The sequence below is a fragment of the Agrilus planipennis genome, unplaced genomic scaffold (assembly GCF_000699045.2).
Source record: "Agrilus planipennis isolate EAB-ADULT unplaced genomic scaffold, Apla_2.0 scaffold34, whole genome shotgun sequence".
NCBI classification, from domain to species: domain Eukaryota; kingdom Metazoa; phylum Arthropoda; class Insecta; order Coleoptera; family Buprestidae; genus Agrilus; species Agrilus planipennis.
This window is the reverse complement of record NW_020439170.1, coordinates 750,975-766,079: the sequence shown is the minus strand read 5'-3', so window position 1 is coordinate 766,079 and position 15,105 is coordinate 750,975. Positions and strand designations below refer to the sequence as shown.

At 35.8% G+C, this 15,105-nt stretch overlaps 1 protein-coding gene across 2 annotated transcripts in view; it reads left to right on the top strand.

Annotated features, from left to right (window-relative positions):
- Nucleotides 1–15,105, top strand: part of LOC108735128 (protein c-ets-1-A) — a 235,407-nt gene that overhangs the window by 154,910 nt on the left and 65,392 nt on the right. For both annotated transcript variants that reach the window (XM_025977946.1, XM_025977947.1), the window contains exon 2: nucleotides 5,716–5,832. In XM_025977946.1, the coding sequence (XP_025833731.1) occupies nucleotides 5,716–5,832 (117 nt within the window). The remainder of the gene's footprint in view (nucleotides 1–5,715; nucleotides 5,833–15,105) is intronic.

Genomic DNA, 15,105 nt, shown 5'->3' with positions numbered 1-15,105 from the left:
TTTGATGTTTAATATTATCTCCACCAAAATACCCTATACTAAACAAACTTTGGGCGATTACTCATTTATTTATGAAGATTTTTCGACCTTGCTGCCGGAAGTTGCGTGTTCTGAATTTCAGACTACTTTCTCCCCCTTACAGTAATCCCAACAACGCTACCGCTTTAATTCCCGCACATTTTCTCATCGGGAGACTTTTCATCGCCTTTGCGGAAGTTGATCTAGATGTGCCCGAGAATACAGTTAAATAATTCCAACGTAGACAAACCATGTTGTACCACTTTTGGCGTAGATGGCAGAAAAAGTATATCAACGAATTGCAGAGACGAGTGAAATGGCGTCAAAATGCAAGTAAGTTATTGAAGATTGGAGTTTTGGTCCTGATTAAAAATGTACCATCATTCGCATGACCACTAAGGAGAGTGACATCGTTGTATTCAGGCGACGACAGAATAGTGAAAGTCGTCAAAGTGCAAGTGCAAGACGGTTTATTGAAACGCACCGTAAGTTTTGTATGTGCTTCCGATAGATGATAACCCCATGTCCTGATGTATTTTGATTAGATTTAAGAACTTTGACTTGTTTGAGACTATTTTGTCGCTATTACAGATTGTACGTATAAGTTAAGGATTCCGAGTAATCCAAATGTATGTTATACACGCAATAAGTTTCAAACGTTAATTTTTTATAAATTAAGATAGATTTATGGTGTTTAAAGTGCAACCTTTCAAGGTCGGCCGAGATGTTAGAGTGGCTAATCCAGTGTCCGCGAATGTTTCGTGCATCTTCGTACGTGAAAAGGGATAAAACGCGTTACAGCCCGTCACCCTTAAGTAAATATAGTGGAGAACGAGGGATCCGTGGGACTTGCACGTTCTATATTTTAAATTTAGTACATGTATGCTTCATTAGAAGGGCGTTCGTATGAATATCAAGTTAATTAAATAACCATTCCACGAATATAAATTCATTGTTTTTTGTCATCATAATGACAGTTGGGCGTATTCGCAACACTCATTGTTAAATTTCACGGGCAGATATTCGAGAACTTACTATTGCAAGGGGAACATCTGCACACGCGTTAAATTGATAAGGCGTGTTGCTTAATTAAGGGGTGAAAGGTAGAATAATAGAAGTCTTGCAGTGAAGTCGACTTATTAGAAATATATTTACAAATATTTACAGAATATCTCCAAACGAATAATTAATTATGATTAACCATACAAGTGCAAGTGCTAGTTCAAGTCCTTGTGCTTGTTCAAGTCCTTCTTTCAAAGTCCTTGGTCACTTTTTATATCTAGACTTAACACTAGGCCAAGTGTGTGGCGAATATCACCATTGGTGATTAATCCCTTGAAACATTCCGTAGATACTTACAAGGCGGGGCTTTCCAACTCAAAGTATTGCAAGAGAGGGATGTTTATAACTTGGAAAATCGGATACATCAAAAATCAACTAACGGCACTTTCTAACTATTAAACCCATAAAATAAACACCTTATAATAAAAATGAAACTGCATTGGGGATCGTAAAGGATCCTTCTTGAACCGTTACCCCTATAAACTAATTTAAGTATTTAATTGATGCATCTAGCCATCCTCGGAGGGTTTACGGTCAAATTAACACAATGCCGCCTTGTAGGTTTGCAAAATATTCTAAAACTGCATACAGGAACTTTATGTCCTGCATCGAAAAGAACAGTCTTGACTCATCTTAATTATAAATTTATTCCTGCCCCCTAACTCCAAGCGGCAGAAAAAGATACTGTTAATGTTAAACATTCGTTTGCCGTTTTTCGTCCATAAAACTACATGAAGATGTTTCTTCTTCATCCAGTCCCCATGGCTCGACTATTAAATTTTATTAATTGTTGATAGTAATTAATTTTCGATGTCCCCAGAAGTTGTTAAAACTAATTCACAAGAATATATTTTTTTTGTGTATCAATAAGAATACAATTTATAGAATTATTTGCAGTAATATTCATCATACACTTTGCAATCCCATAAAATTGATAGAACCGAAACAACTGTGAAAAAAAATCTAATGGAGGTTTTAATGCTTGTCTGCTGAAATCTCAACACGCAAGCACACACGCACGTACCCATCCAACCGCTATAAGTATACTTATGACGAGTTGCTCATTCCCAATTAAAATTATGATGATAATTATAATATCAATGAGCATTTCACTTAGTATTAAGTAAGTATTCAAAATGTTTTACAATTTCTCTACCACGGAATCTATCTAGAATCATTTTTATTTTACTTTGCAGCTTCATAAACCTACTGTTTCGGATAGCAGTAACAATTTCTAAAACTCCAATATAATAGTAATTAATGGTAGAAGGTTTTACTTGTTCAAACTCAATAATCGATTAAAGGAAACGAAAGTAAAGTTTCAAAAATATATATTAATTGTTCACAACAATTGTTTCACCATAACATTGGCTTCTTCAGGTGAAGATATTCTGATTAAAATTGTTACAAAATTAGCATAAATACTAAATTCCTTTAAAACTAGTAATACGCTAGTCAAATTTATAAAACATAATAAATATAAAACTGATAAAGGAACAAAATTAGGACTTTATTTATTGGAATGTGGAGACTGTAATCAAGTCTATGTTGGACAAACGGGGAGATCCTTCAATCAAAGGATTACAGAAGACACGAGGAGCTATACTAAGGGGAAAGCTGATTCTACATAAGTTCCTTATCAAGCAAGGAAAATCAGTTCAAACCATACTGGAGGTGATGTCATTCGTTTACGGGGACTCTCGTCCAGGTAAAAAACCATGGTTTACAAATAGCATACTCTCTTTAAGCAAGACAAGGACTCACTTGAAGACGACCCACTGCCAGGCCGGCGGATCGAGGTGGCCCCTCCAGAAATCATTCAAAAAGTCGACAAATTAATACTAAAAGATGCTCAACTTAAGAAGAAACAGCTCGCAGAAATGGTAGGAGTATTTTAAAATTCTTTACGATCATTACCTTGGTATGACTAAAGTCAGCGCAAGATGGGTGCCGAGAATGCTCATTCCTCCTCAAAAACAACAGCGTATGGAGTGTTCTCGTGCGTTTTTAGACCTCTGTAGTGAAGATAAAGACGGAGAATTGACTCGAATTGTTACTGGGGACGAAACTTGGGTTCATCATTACGAAGCTGAGTCCAAACAGGACTATATGCAGTGGTACACAAAAGGCACGCCATCACCCAAGAAGTTTAAGGTGTCACAGTCGTCTGGGAAAATCATGGCGACAGTCTTTTGGGACTCAGAAGGGATTCTCTTGATCGATTATAGAAATAAAGGTATCTCCCTAACCCGAAAATACTATGCTTCAATCCTAGAGCGGTTAAAAGAAGCAGTCAAAGAAAAAAGGAGAGGAAAATTGACCAAAGCTCCCAGCGATTGTTACCTGTTTTTAAACTTGAAAAGAAACCTTCGAATATATTGAAAGGGAAAAATAAATTCATACTTTTATTTCCACTTCTTACTCCCCATTTCGCGAACTTAAAAACGGCCCCTCGTATAATGTGTGTCTTCAAACTCCTAATCATGTACATATGTTCATGGAATGTCTTGTGCGCCTTTTTTAAATCTGCACCCAGCACACAGAAATATCTATTTATGGGACCAATGTCAGAGATAAAATATTGCAGTTCGTTTATAAAGGTAAAATTTGGGTGTTTGACGGTCACAATTCCTTGTATAAAATATGTTACGTCGTAGGATTGTAATACATACCTACATTAAATAATAGCTTTGCTTCTGCACTACCAGTTTGTTGTCCATGTGTCGGAATAATATCCAAAAAGATGAAATAATGTTTTTAATTATTATTTATCAATGAATCAGATGGTCATTTTGTAGCATCCTTTCATACTGAATTTAATATAAAAGCCAACTATCCGTAGTGAAAGAGATTTTTGAGTTACTTTTCTTTTGGAAATGTTCAAGTTAATGGTATTCTGGACTGTCTTTGAGTTCGTAATTGCGTATATAAAATTTGTAAATAGGTAGGTCTGTATATAGATTCTCGTCGATATTAAGTAATATCAAGTAGCTTGAAATTGCTTCACATCAAGTCAAAGAGCAACGATAGCAACGATCAAGTCAAATAGTCGACTTTTAAAAAAGTTAATTTTTACGTAACCTGCAAAAACATCATTCGGGACTTCAACTGTCTTTATTTATTTATATGTAGAAGGTCTCTGCTGTTGCTATCTCCTGGGGTTCTTAAGCACAACTTTCATATCATCATCATCATCATAAGGTCGTCAGTCCTAAGACTGGTTGGACACGCACCTTCACTCCTTCCTATCGTGAGCTAATCTTTGCATTTCCCTAAAACTAGAACATCCGACATCCTTAACTATTTGCGAACAGTAATCTAATCTAGGTCTACCTCTACTCCTTCTAACTCCCGTCTCTGCCTCTAATATGTCTCTGACTAGACCTTCACACCTGAGAAGGTGTACTACCAACCGATCTCGTCTATTTCTTATTGACTCCATAGAGTCCTCTGTTCTCCTATTCTTTCTAACACCTCTTCATTTCTAACCTTCTCTATCCACGGTATCCTCATCATTCGCCTGTAACACTACGTATATGAAAGTATAATTGAATAAAAAATTACTGTTTCCAACTAGGGAATTTTAAATTAATGTAAGGAATGTNTCATATTTCATCTTGATTAAAAAGAATGTCATTTAATTACCACTAACAATAATTAAAGGTAAAAAATAAAGAATTGACACTAGGATTTTCATTGGATTCAGGAATGGAAGTTCCGATGGAACGCAATAAAAATCCCATTGCGTTCGGCAATGGAAATCCCATTGAGTTCGGGAATGGGATTTCCACTAGAATTTTAGTGGCAATTCCATTCATCCCATTGGTAATTCTCTATTTATTACCATTAATTATTATTAGTGGTAATTAAATGGCATTTTTTTAATGGAAATAGAATGGAAATTGGTGGGAAGTTCTAGAAGAAGTCTTCCAGTCTTAGGACTAACGACCTTATGATGATGAAGAGTATAATACTACCCCCTTTGCTCGTTCGTTCGGTATCCCGCCGATCACTAATTTGGTGAAATCACTTCGAAGAAGTAATAGATTTTTAGAACGTAAGGAAATGCAAGGTGTAAATTAGAAAACAAGAAAATTCTGTAAATTATAGTCGATTTATCATCATCATAAGGTCATCAGTCCTAAGACTGGTTGGACACGTGCCTCCACTCTTTCCTATCTTGAGGTAATCTTCGATTTATAATTGAATAAAATTCAAAGAGTATCATTTACATAGCAGGAGCATTTTTTTTAGATTTCGTGATGCTATTTAAATGTCTGCGATAATTCTATTCACAATCGTATGTTGTTGATGTGACGTGTGTACCTATATGAGTTTCTGGAGCTAGAAATAGAACACATTAACAATTTAAAAATGTTCATAAATCGAACTCGCGTTATGAAAGGCTAACACAGAAGAACAATAACAATAACGCTTGTAATGTTCGTCGTAATTACTGGAAACTGACAGATCAGATAATGCACAATTTTGCAAAGATTATATATTTACTCATCAATCAGTTTCTAGTTATGTCTGTAACGTAATTATCATCTATATTTAATGCGTTTGTTTTTCCTTTACTTATTTGTGTTTTGACGGAGATAGTTTTTCTGACAAAATCTTTATTTTTTTCAGACATCCCGACGCAGGTACCGCCTTTAACTCCTGGAACGAACAAGACTATGACAGAGGCCCTGAAGGCCTCGTTCGCATCTTGGGAAAAGGAGCAAATTAGGCTTAATATCACCAAAGGTAAGAAAGATTGTATAGATACATTTCGACTGTTATCTACTTTACATTAATATTTTCTCTCTGGAACACGGCTCTGTACGGGTGACGGCCAGACGAATGATGAAGGTACGCCGTAAATAGAGAATGTTAGAAATGGGGAGATGTTAGAAAGAATAATTAGACTAGGGGTTGCTGTGGAAGTCAATAAGAAATAGGCTAGGTAGGTTGGTAGGACACCTTCTCAGGCATAAAGGCTTAATTGGACATATTGGAAGCAGAAACAGGAGTTAAGAGGGGTAGAGGGAAGACCTAAATTAAATTAGTGTTCACAAATAGTTAAGGGTATGGGATGTTCTAGTTTTAGGAAATTGCGAAGATTAGGTCAGGATAGGAAAGAGTGAAGGTGTGTATTCAACCTATCTTAGAACTGACGACTTTATGATGATAAGATGAAGAAAATACTTTCGCTTTGGCTAGATAATTTTATTTTAGGTATTTTCAATTACCAAAAATTGTTAACTGGCTTTTATATAATTCAACGTAAAAAAATTAGGCTATCCAGAATTAACCGACTTTTCTCTATCAAATTTCGGTGGTATATGCGAGCAGGCGCTATAAGCGGAGTCGTTATGAACGACTTTCAGTGTTAACTACGATATTTATGTGAAAACCAAAATGGTTAAAAATAAGCTGGGAGTCCAGAAGCGCTGTGCGTGTCGCGCTTCACTCACCTTTTCCATCTTCCTCTCCCTGCATATCCTTATAGTTTATCAGTTTTATTACACCAAATAATTGACAGCAGTTGAGACTTTATCTAATGGCCGTATAATTCTTTAACGATGCGGCGCAGTCCAGAGGTAACATGGGAGCTACGAGCTCGGCCACGTAACTTCTTTCGTCATTTTTTTTTGTCGTTGAGCTTGACTGCTTTATTGAGAACATTTTCGATTTTAATTAGCTAAAATTAACGGTCATAACTACCTGCCGATCGTAAACCGATTTTAAAGCTCTGAAACGACTAAAACGAGATCATTGTTCCCGTAATGTACGCGCTCATTTAGAAGTGCAGTACCGCACTTATTTTTGAATTATTATTTTATCGAATCGAGCTAATTTCAAATAGTCTTCGTAGTGGAAATCAGTGAATTAATTCCGCATTTAATGATCCTAAATTATGGTGTTTAAAGGGTCTTTTAAGTGTCTTCATTAGTGATAAATGGAATTGCTATTTATAAGGGAATTACATGGTTCAAATGCTATGGGTTTAAAAATGGAAAGTGTATCTGCCGATCAGTTATGTACCTACTGTGGGTATATACATAGATGTGTAGGTACAAATGAACATCGTCAGAAAGCATCTATCAGTCTATGTATTGATATAGACATACAGTGGATTTCGTTTATTACTACCTTGGTTATAGCGACGTTAAATGTAAGTCCCTTGAAATTAAATCATAGTTTAGTACAACATTCATGTGGCTATAGCGATTTCGGATGTAATGCCGAGTTCGGGTGTAGCGGCTGTTTTTAATTAATCATTTGTAACAAATTCTTAGTAATCCTATGCAATTATAGCCACCGATGTTGGTTACGTCCACATAAACAATCAGCAAGTACTGTTGGTTTATAGATGTTAGTTCCGGATATGACGAAATTACAGCGATCCCTTCATATTCTATACCCGAAATCCACTGTACGTAATTCAAGAAATAGCGGATGGATTATAACTAGAGTAACAGTTTTTTCACTATAATTTAAAAACAGATAACAAAAAAATAAAAATTAGAGAATGCTCCTGAATAATTTCGGAAATTTTCCCCGAATTCTTTTTATAATGCAGCGAGCGTTGTCTCGTTCGCGTGTTATTGAGTGTGATCAAAATGCGCTACTGTATCGATCGCCGCTCGCGGCATTCGTTTATGACACTATCATGTTTAAGTATACAGTTTATTAGTGACAAAATAATAAACACTATGAAATTCGCCAAATGTTTATATTCGTTTGTTTTATTTTACTTATTGAAAGTGTTGTATCAAATAGATATATGCTGATATAAAACTGAATGTTTGTTAGTAAAAAGGTTAGAATAGTAGGTTTATGAAGGGAACCTGTAGGTTAAATGTTAGTGTATGTTAGACTACGAAATTAAGGATAACTAAGAGTCCACCGTGAAAAGACTTGTGGAATTTTCTGCGTATTGAATATAAATATTTAGTATCTAATAGTAATCAATACCGAGATAAATACCAATCAGAAACAACAACATATCGTGTTTTGCTAGGTAAATTTTTGGGTACAGATATTGTGCGATGTCCTAGTAAGATATATACATATAAACGTTTGTGTGTTTCAACAGAATACTTACAAACATATCTGTAGGTACATAGTTTTGTAGTTTTATTGTATGTCGATGATGATCGAGAACAAATGGTTTAATGATGGTGCCGTATTACCGGAAACGATTGGTTCAACGCAGGTCAGTGAAAGTTTCCGGTTCTATTCGAAATTACGAGGTGTGACGCTCCAGCATCCGCCTGACTTGGGAACCTATGATTAATAAAATCACTTGAAATAATTCCTACCTGTCATTGTAATGGATTTGAATTTGTGGTACAAATATGCACATTACAGATTTCATTAATTTTATGTTTTTCCACTGTTTTAATAAATGGTTTCAGAATTTTTAACTGAAGAAATGCTGGAACCAAACATACATAAACTTGAAATTTGAGATATTCGTCTATTTTGGTGGTTAAGTCTCGATAAGGAAGGATATTTTTTGAGATTTAGTTTCTATAGGCGTAGAAATTTTTAAGATTTTTATTGATGAAATCAACACTAATTAGTACGAAATGCATCAAGATTTTTTACCGGAATAGTAAAATATAAACCGAACATTACTAACGTATATTATCATCTTTTAAATAATATCAGGATAGATACTACAAAGAATTTAGTTTCTCCTTCCCATAAAGATATTTGTAATAAAATGTTTTAGGAATTGGTAAATGTGTAAATCGTCTATAATATGTAGACTGTTATCTATCAGCGCACATTAAGCACTTAAAAAAATAAGGACACTGAAGATTTTTCCATAATACTTTATTATTTTGTTTAAAAAATGAGCGTGTTGACCTTTGTTTCAAGGATAATAAGGCACATACCTACACGAACGCAATAACATAGACCAGTTGGACCCGTTCAATTTTGAATTAAGACGATTGAAGTCAACTTTAAACTGAAATTATGTAAACTTATTCAAAAAGTAGAGTAATGTAAATTGATTGTCTATGGCAAAAATTGGAATCTATTGACCGGTTTCATTTAAATAGTTGCTTCCATTTTAACTGGACCAACTCACAAAGCTCCTACTTTCATTCGGAAGATGATAAGGACAGGGTGAGCATTGCGATCAAAAGGACTTTAGAGTTTCCGTCTTATTTTTCAAGTGATAGAATTTAATCATTATTAGAAATTAAAGAACCATTTTTTTTATTGGACCCTAAAACATTTACAATGAATGCGCTATATGGGACCCTGCTGGATCCTTACGGAAAATGGCATTCTGTCAAACTCTTTGAATTCTGATAGTTCTCGACGTGCAGGGTGGATTACCATCCTTTATCTGATATCATGACACATCCATAATATGCCTATATACTTGAACCTATTCAGTACGTATAGTATCAGATATAAATGTACCTAGGAAGTCCTTACGGAAGATTGCAACTTTAAGGGACCATATCTTAAAAAGATGAGTTTTCACCATTGAGACTTTTGATCTATACGTAAAGAACTACCAGAACCAATGTTTTAATGAATTTGACAGAAGGTCATTTTCCGAAAGGACATCGTGGGGTCTTTTGCACTTTTCTGGAAGCTTTAGAATTTAAAATGTTTTTTACTGCTTGCCAGATAGCACTTAGTGCGTTCGACATGATAGTCAGCGTTCAGTTTTTGCTGTGAGACCTTTGGTCATTTACCTACACGAAAACGAAGCTGAGACACTAGCATCTCAAATCCATCAGGATCGAGTGTTTCTGATGTATACCACACATATATTCGACCTATATTACCTACCAAAGCTACACGGTTGCGACAAACAACAAGACAAGTAACGAATACGTTGCAAATTAAATTCTTCTCGCTGCAAATCAATAAGGTCATTTAGAATGACACAGTGCAGTGTCTCTTTTAAAGTTCTCCTGCTTGTTTGTTTGTTTGCTGTTCAGATACGTTCAGAAACGTTAATAAATAAGTCCTGCAGCATACAGTGATGCACTGATACAGTAGGTAGGTTATAATATGTTAACGTACAATGTACGTAGCATCAGGGGCGCAACGATGCGTGCCTGAGTTCTTTTTAAAAAAGTCGACTGTACACGCATGTAATATGCAGGGAACAATTGGCGGGCAGTCGACCGTACAGGCCATATCGAGGCGAAAATCTCTAATTGCACGCCGAGAACAATGGATTGTTCAGTCTCTATCCGTTGCTCACTTTTAACATGTGGACATCACCGTGAGGAATATATTGCATATACATATACATATACAATATACATACATATATATATATATATATGCATTTAGCTCGCTTACGCCTCCGTACATTGAACAGACGTCCACCGCTCCACCAGTAATACTTACGTTACAGGAATAACATTCGGTATTTGGACATTATAATTTATATATAACGTGAGCACCTTGAGAGGGGTAATTTTTTTTCAGTTGATAAATATACGTGATTGTGCTATATTGTACGTTCTTCTTCGCCTCTGCATATGTAGCGTACGTTTTCGCCTTTCTGCTTTTATCTTTGTTACATAGAACATTCGTTATCGCTTCCGACAGTGTTGTCAAATTTATTTCATCATAATGTACTATTTTGAATTTAAATCATTTGTGTTGTGAAACTGAAAGTGATACCATGTCAAAATACGAGATGAAAGCAAGAGCCAAATTTTTTCCAACAAGAGGGAAGATATGAAATCCTATGACATTGTTAGTTACTTAATAGTGGATTAATATGCAATATTAATTTGAAATCATTTTTTCGTTTTTTTATTTACCCACTACCAACTACCTTAAATTAATGAGGGAAAAATTGTTGCTGTTGTCACACCACCACCGGGAATCGAACCCGGGACCTTTGACTTTACGCACCAATGTTCTACCACTAAATTACGAGAGGTGACAACAGCAACCATGACCAACTGACCTACAAGGTTAACGATCCGTCGATCTTTTATTAACTTAATTATATATTAAATATATGAAATCCAATGACATTGTTAGTTACTTAATAGTGGTTAGTGGATTAATCATCATCATCATAAGGTCGTCAGTCCTAAGACTGGTTGGACACGTACCTCCACTCTTTCCTATCCTGAGCTAAACTTCACATTTCCCTAAAACTAGCACAGCCCACATCCTTAACTATTTGCGAACAGTAATCTAATCTAGGTCTATCTCTACTCCTCCTAACTCCTGTTTCTGCTTCTAATATGTCTATGACTAGCCCTTCATGCCTGAGAAGGTGTCCTACCAATCTACCTCGCCTATTTTTTATTGACTTCCATAAAGCCTTCTGTTCTTCTATTCTTTTCAATACCTCTTCATGTCTAACCTTTTCTACCCACGATATCCTCATCATCCGCCTATAACACCACATTTCGAACGCTTCTAACCTTTTCGTTTCCGCCGCTCCCATTGTCCATGTTTCGCACCCGTACAACGCCGTGCTCCAAACATACACCTTCAACAACCTTTTTCGAATTTCTAAATTAACGGTTTCGATATTTCATTTACCCACTACAAACTACCTCAACTTAATTAAGGAAAAATTGTTGCTGTTGTCACACCCTCACCGAGAATCGAACCCGGGACTTTTGGCTTTATGCACCTCTCGTAATTTAGTGATAGAACATTGGTGCGTAAAGCCAAAGGTCCCGGGTTCGATTCCCGGTGGGGGTTTGACAACAGCAACAATTTTTCCCTCATTAATTTGAGGTATTTGTAGTGGGTAAATAAAATATCGAAAAAATGAATTCAAATTAAGAGGGAAGATGATGGAACCTAGTTACAACTGGTAAGAAAGCAATATATATATTTTTTATACCTTTTTTGTAGATAACTCAATTTTCTACAAGAAAAATCTGGGACAGAGCGTTTCCATCTTTTATTATAAGTAGAAAAGTAAGAATGTACTGTTGAACACGGTTTTAGTTGATATTAAAAAAAAATATATCAAGTACAAGGATTTTAAGAAATTGTACCTTGTTCAGATACATGTAGAGGTCAATTCGAAAAAGGAAATTCTTAAAAATACCCAATTATTGATTTGTGCTGCGAATCTAATTGAATTTTCTGTTCTATTTTGTTCCTTAACTTTACACCCTTATGTTTTTTGTTCATACGAGCTAGTGGGATTTTCCCTATTGTCGACCTTTAATCGCTTATTTGGAGCACTGTACATTTTTTATCTGTAGGAGTTATAGGTCCCTGCAGATGCTGTCAGAGGCTTTTCCAGTAGAAAATCAAATTAATTACTTACAAAAATTGTCACTGTACTTTCTTCGCATTTATCACGGTTCTTGCTACAGAAGCGTCTCTAGGCTTTTCCAGTAGAAAATCAAATTAATTATTTACAAAAATTGTCACTGTATTTTCTTCGCATTTATCATGGTTCTTGCTACAGAAGCGTCGCTAGGGCAAAAACCCATTTTATAAAATTTTAAAATTAATTCCTAACTATGTATTAGTAACAATTATTATCTGCCAGTATTAAAAATTGCACTTCTCATTGACATCTAAAAGAATCCGCGATCATTAAAAAAATTTTTTCATTCTAAAATTAATGCACGATGAGGTAGGACGTCGAATTATGGCTGCAACTTTTGTATGATTCGTCATCCTGGACAACAGTACATGTATATGTTGGGGGCGGAGACTATTCCTTCACTGTTTTCCCATTTTGAAAATTCAAATTCGTAATAGCAATCAATTTTTCTAAAGAGCTTTGAGTAGGGCGAAGAGGTGAGATAACTTTAGCGGTGGCATGGAATCGTGTTGTGTAGAAGGATGGTATTGGTCTTGGCGTGGACGTTGGAGGTGGGGTGAATATTGGGAATTAGGGTGGGTTCGGAAAAGTGTAAAGTATCAGTAATAATTTGAGGTGGTTGCGGGAGCGTTAGACGTGGAGGTGGTGAATAGGGTGGAGGAGGCCTTGGAAAGGCGGTAATACTTAGCGTGGCTCTCTCCGTATATACTCCAATCCCCGCCATCACTCCTTTCTTAAACCCTCTAACATTTTAGCATTCCTCCCCTAAACACCACCTGCGCCCCCGGAGGCGCCCCAAATTTTTACTCTGCACTGAACATTTACTCCTTCCTAAACACTACTCCAGTATTATCCTGAAAAACCTCCCCACCCTATTTGTCCTGTTCAAAGCACTCGATTTTCAGAAAAATCAATTACATGCTGTTACGAATACAAATTTTTAACGTGAAAAAACTATGTAAAGGGATGGTTTCCTCGCTAAACGTACATATTTGTTCCTGCTCCCGATGACGAATACTAGAACATACTAAAATTTGAATCGAATGGGAGGTGTGGGGGTTCGCCATTCGTCAAATCATAATTCAAGTAATCTTTAACAAAAATCTTATCACTTTTTTCATCAGGGAATTAAGAATAAACTTACCGTGCTTAAATCTGAAATTTTTACCTATATAGAATGTAACGGTTATGTACATCCCAGAAGCACAAAACCTGGCGAGGAACCAGAAAATGTTTTGCTGGCCAAATATAAACAAACAATGGTAAAAATTTATTCTCATAATGCTTAATAGTTGTTTATTATGTAGGTATGCGTTGAAAGTCATTTTATTCTGGTAGAAAATAAAATTTAGACCACTTTACTTACGGTTGAAGTAAATTGCTATTAACAGAATATGCTATTTTTAACACTACTTAAAAGACCCGAAAAGCTTTTATTTGGAAGAGTTGTTAAAGTTCTTTAGTAACAAAGCATTTTTTAGAAGTGGTTAGAGTCTATCAACTTTAGTAGCAAAACTTTAAACAATGAATCTAGGATAAATGTTGGGGGTACCAATGCTGTCTTGATTAAGACTAATAAAGCATTTGATGGAAGGAACTATGAGAAAAAGATGAACCTTATAGAAAGCACTGAAGAATCAAATTTGAATGAAAAGAACAACGTTTACACAGTATCAGAAAAAAGTAATTACTCTCATTGGTTAGACAATAATGCATGCGCTGGTATTGAATGCAATGAAATTAATTTTACTGAAATTAACGAGGCCAACAAAGTATCTCAAGAAAATTCCGATGCGAAATATATTCAGTAAGATAATAATACTTATAGCGCTGGATCTAATTTTAATGTATTTAATAGAGTTAGAGAGAAAAACAAAGATTCTCAATATTTCAATTAAACGAGTTATTTGACTTTTGGTTACGGAGCAAAGTAGTTTAAAGTGTTTAAAGCTATATTTTAAGCGCTGTTGCCGATGTTCCGGAGGTAGAAAGGTATTTTCCAAGTGCGGAGGCGAAGTTGAGCGTAGAATATGACATATTGTATTAGTGCATATGCAGTAGCGCCTCTAGTGGCAAGTGTGGCCAATTAAATTGTATTAAAGCATATATCAACATATCGCAATCGCCTCCGGCTAAAAAACGGTGGGGATGACTGTGGGTATACCCCGACTTCAATTCACATTGGAAACGACTTCGACTCCGAAATCGGAGTCGAACACGTAAAATTGGAGTTGTACACGTACTTTGTGAATAGCAGTCGGAGGTGTATTAGTGCTAAACACACATATATATATATATATAAGGTTTGCCCCATAAATACGTATAAAATAGTTACCTGTAGCGGTGGCCAGTTTACAAGGGACGGCACCGACTTATTTTTCTTCCAAAAATTCTCAGTAGACATACTTTGACTTGGATTTTACTACAAGAAAGCATGTAGCTTTAATAGGCCTTAGGCTCACGCTCTTTCTCCATCCCTCATGGGTTTGGAATTCTGTCATCGAACAGGATCCTTGCAAAGAAATTTAGGGAGATAGCGTTGTGAAGGATTCAAAGGTAAATAAATGGGCGAAACAATTTCGTGAAGCATGGGAATACTTCAAAGACGATTCCTTTTTACTTCGCATTCTGCCGTGTTGGGTCTTGTGCCCCCTGATGTTGTCGAATAACCGTAAGAATGTTGGTCCAAGTAGGACGGCTGTTCAATAAATTCTAATCGAAAAGACAATTCC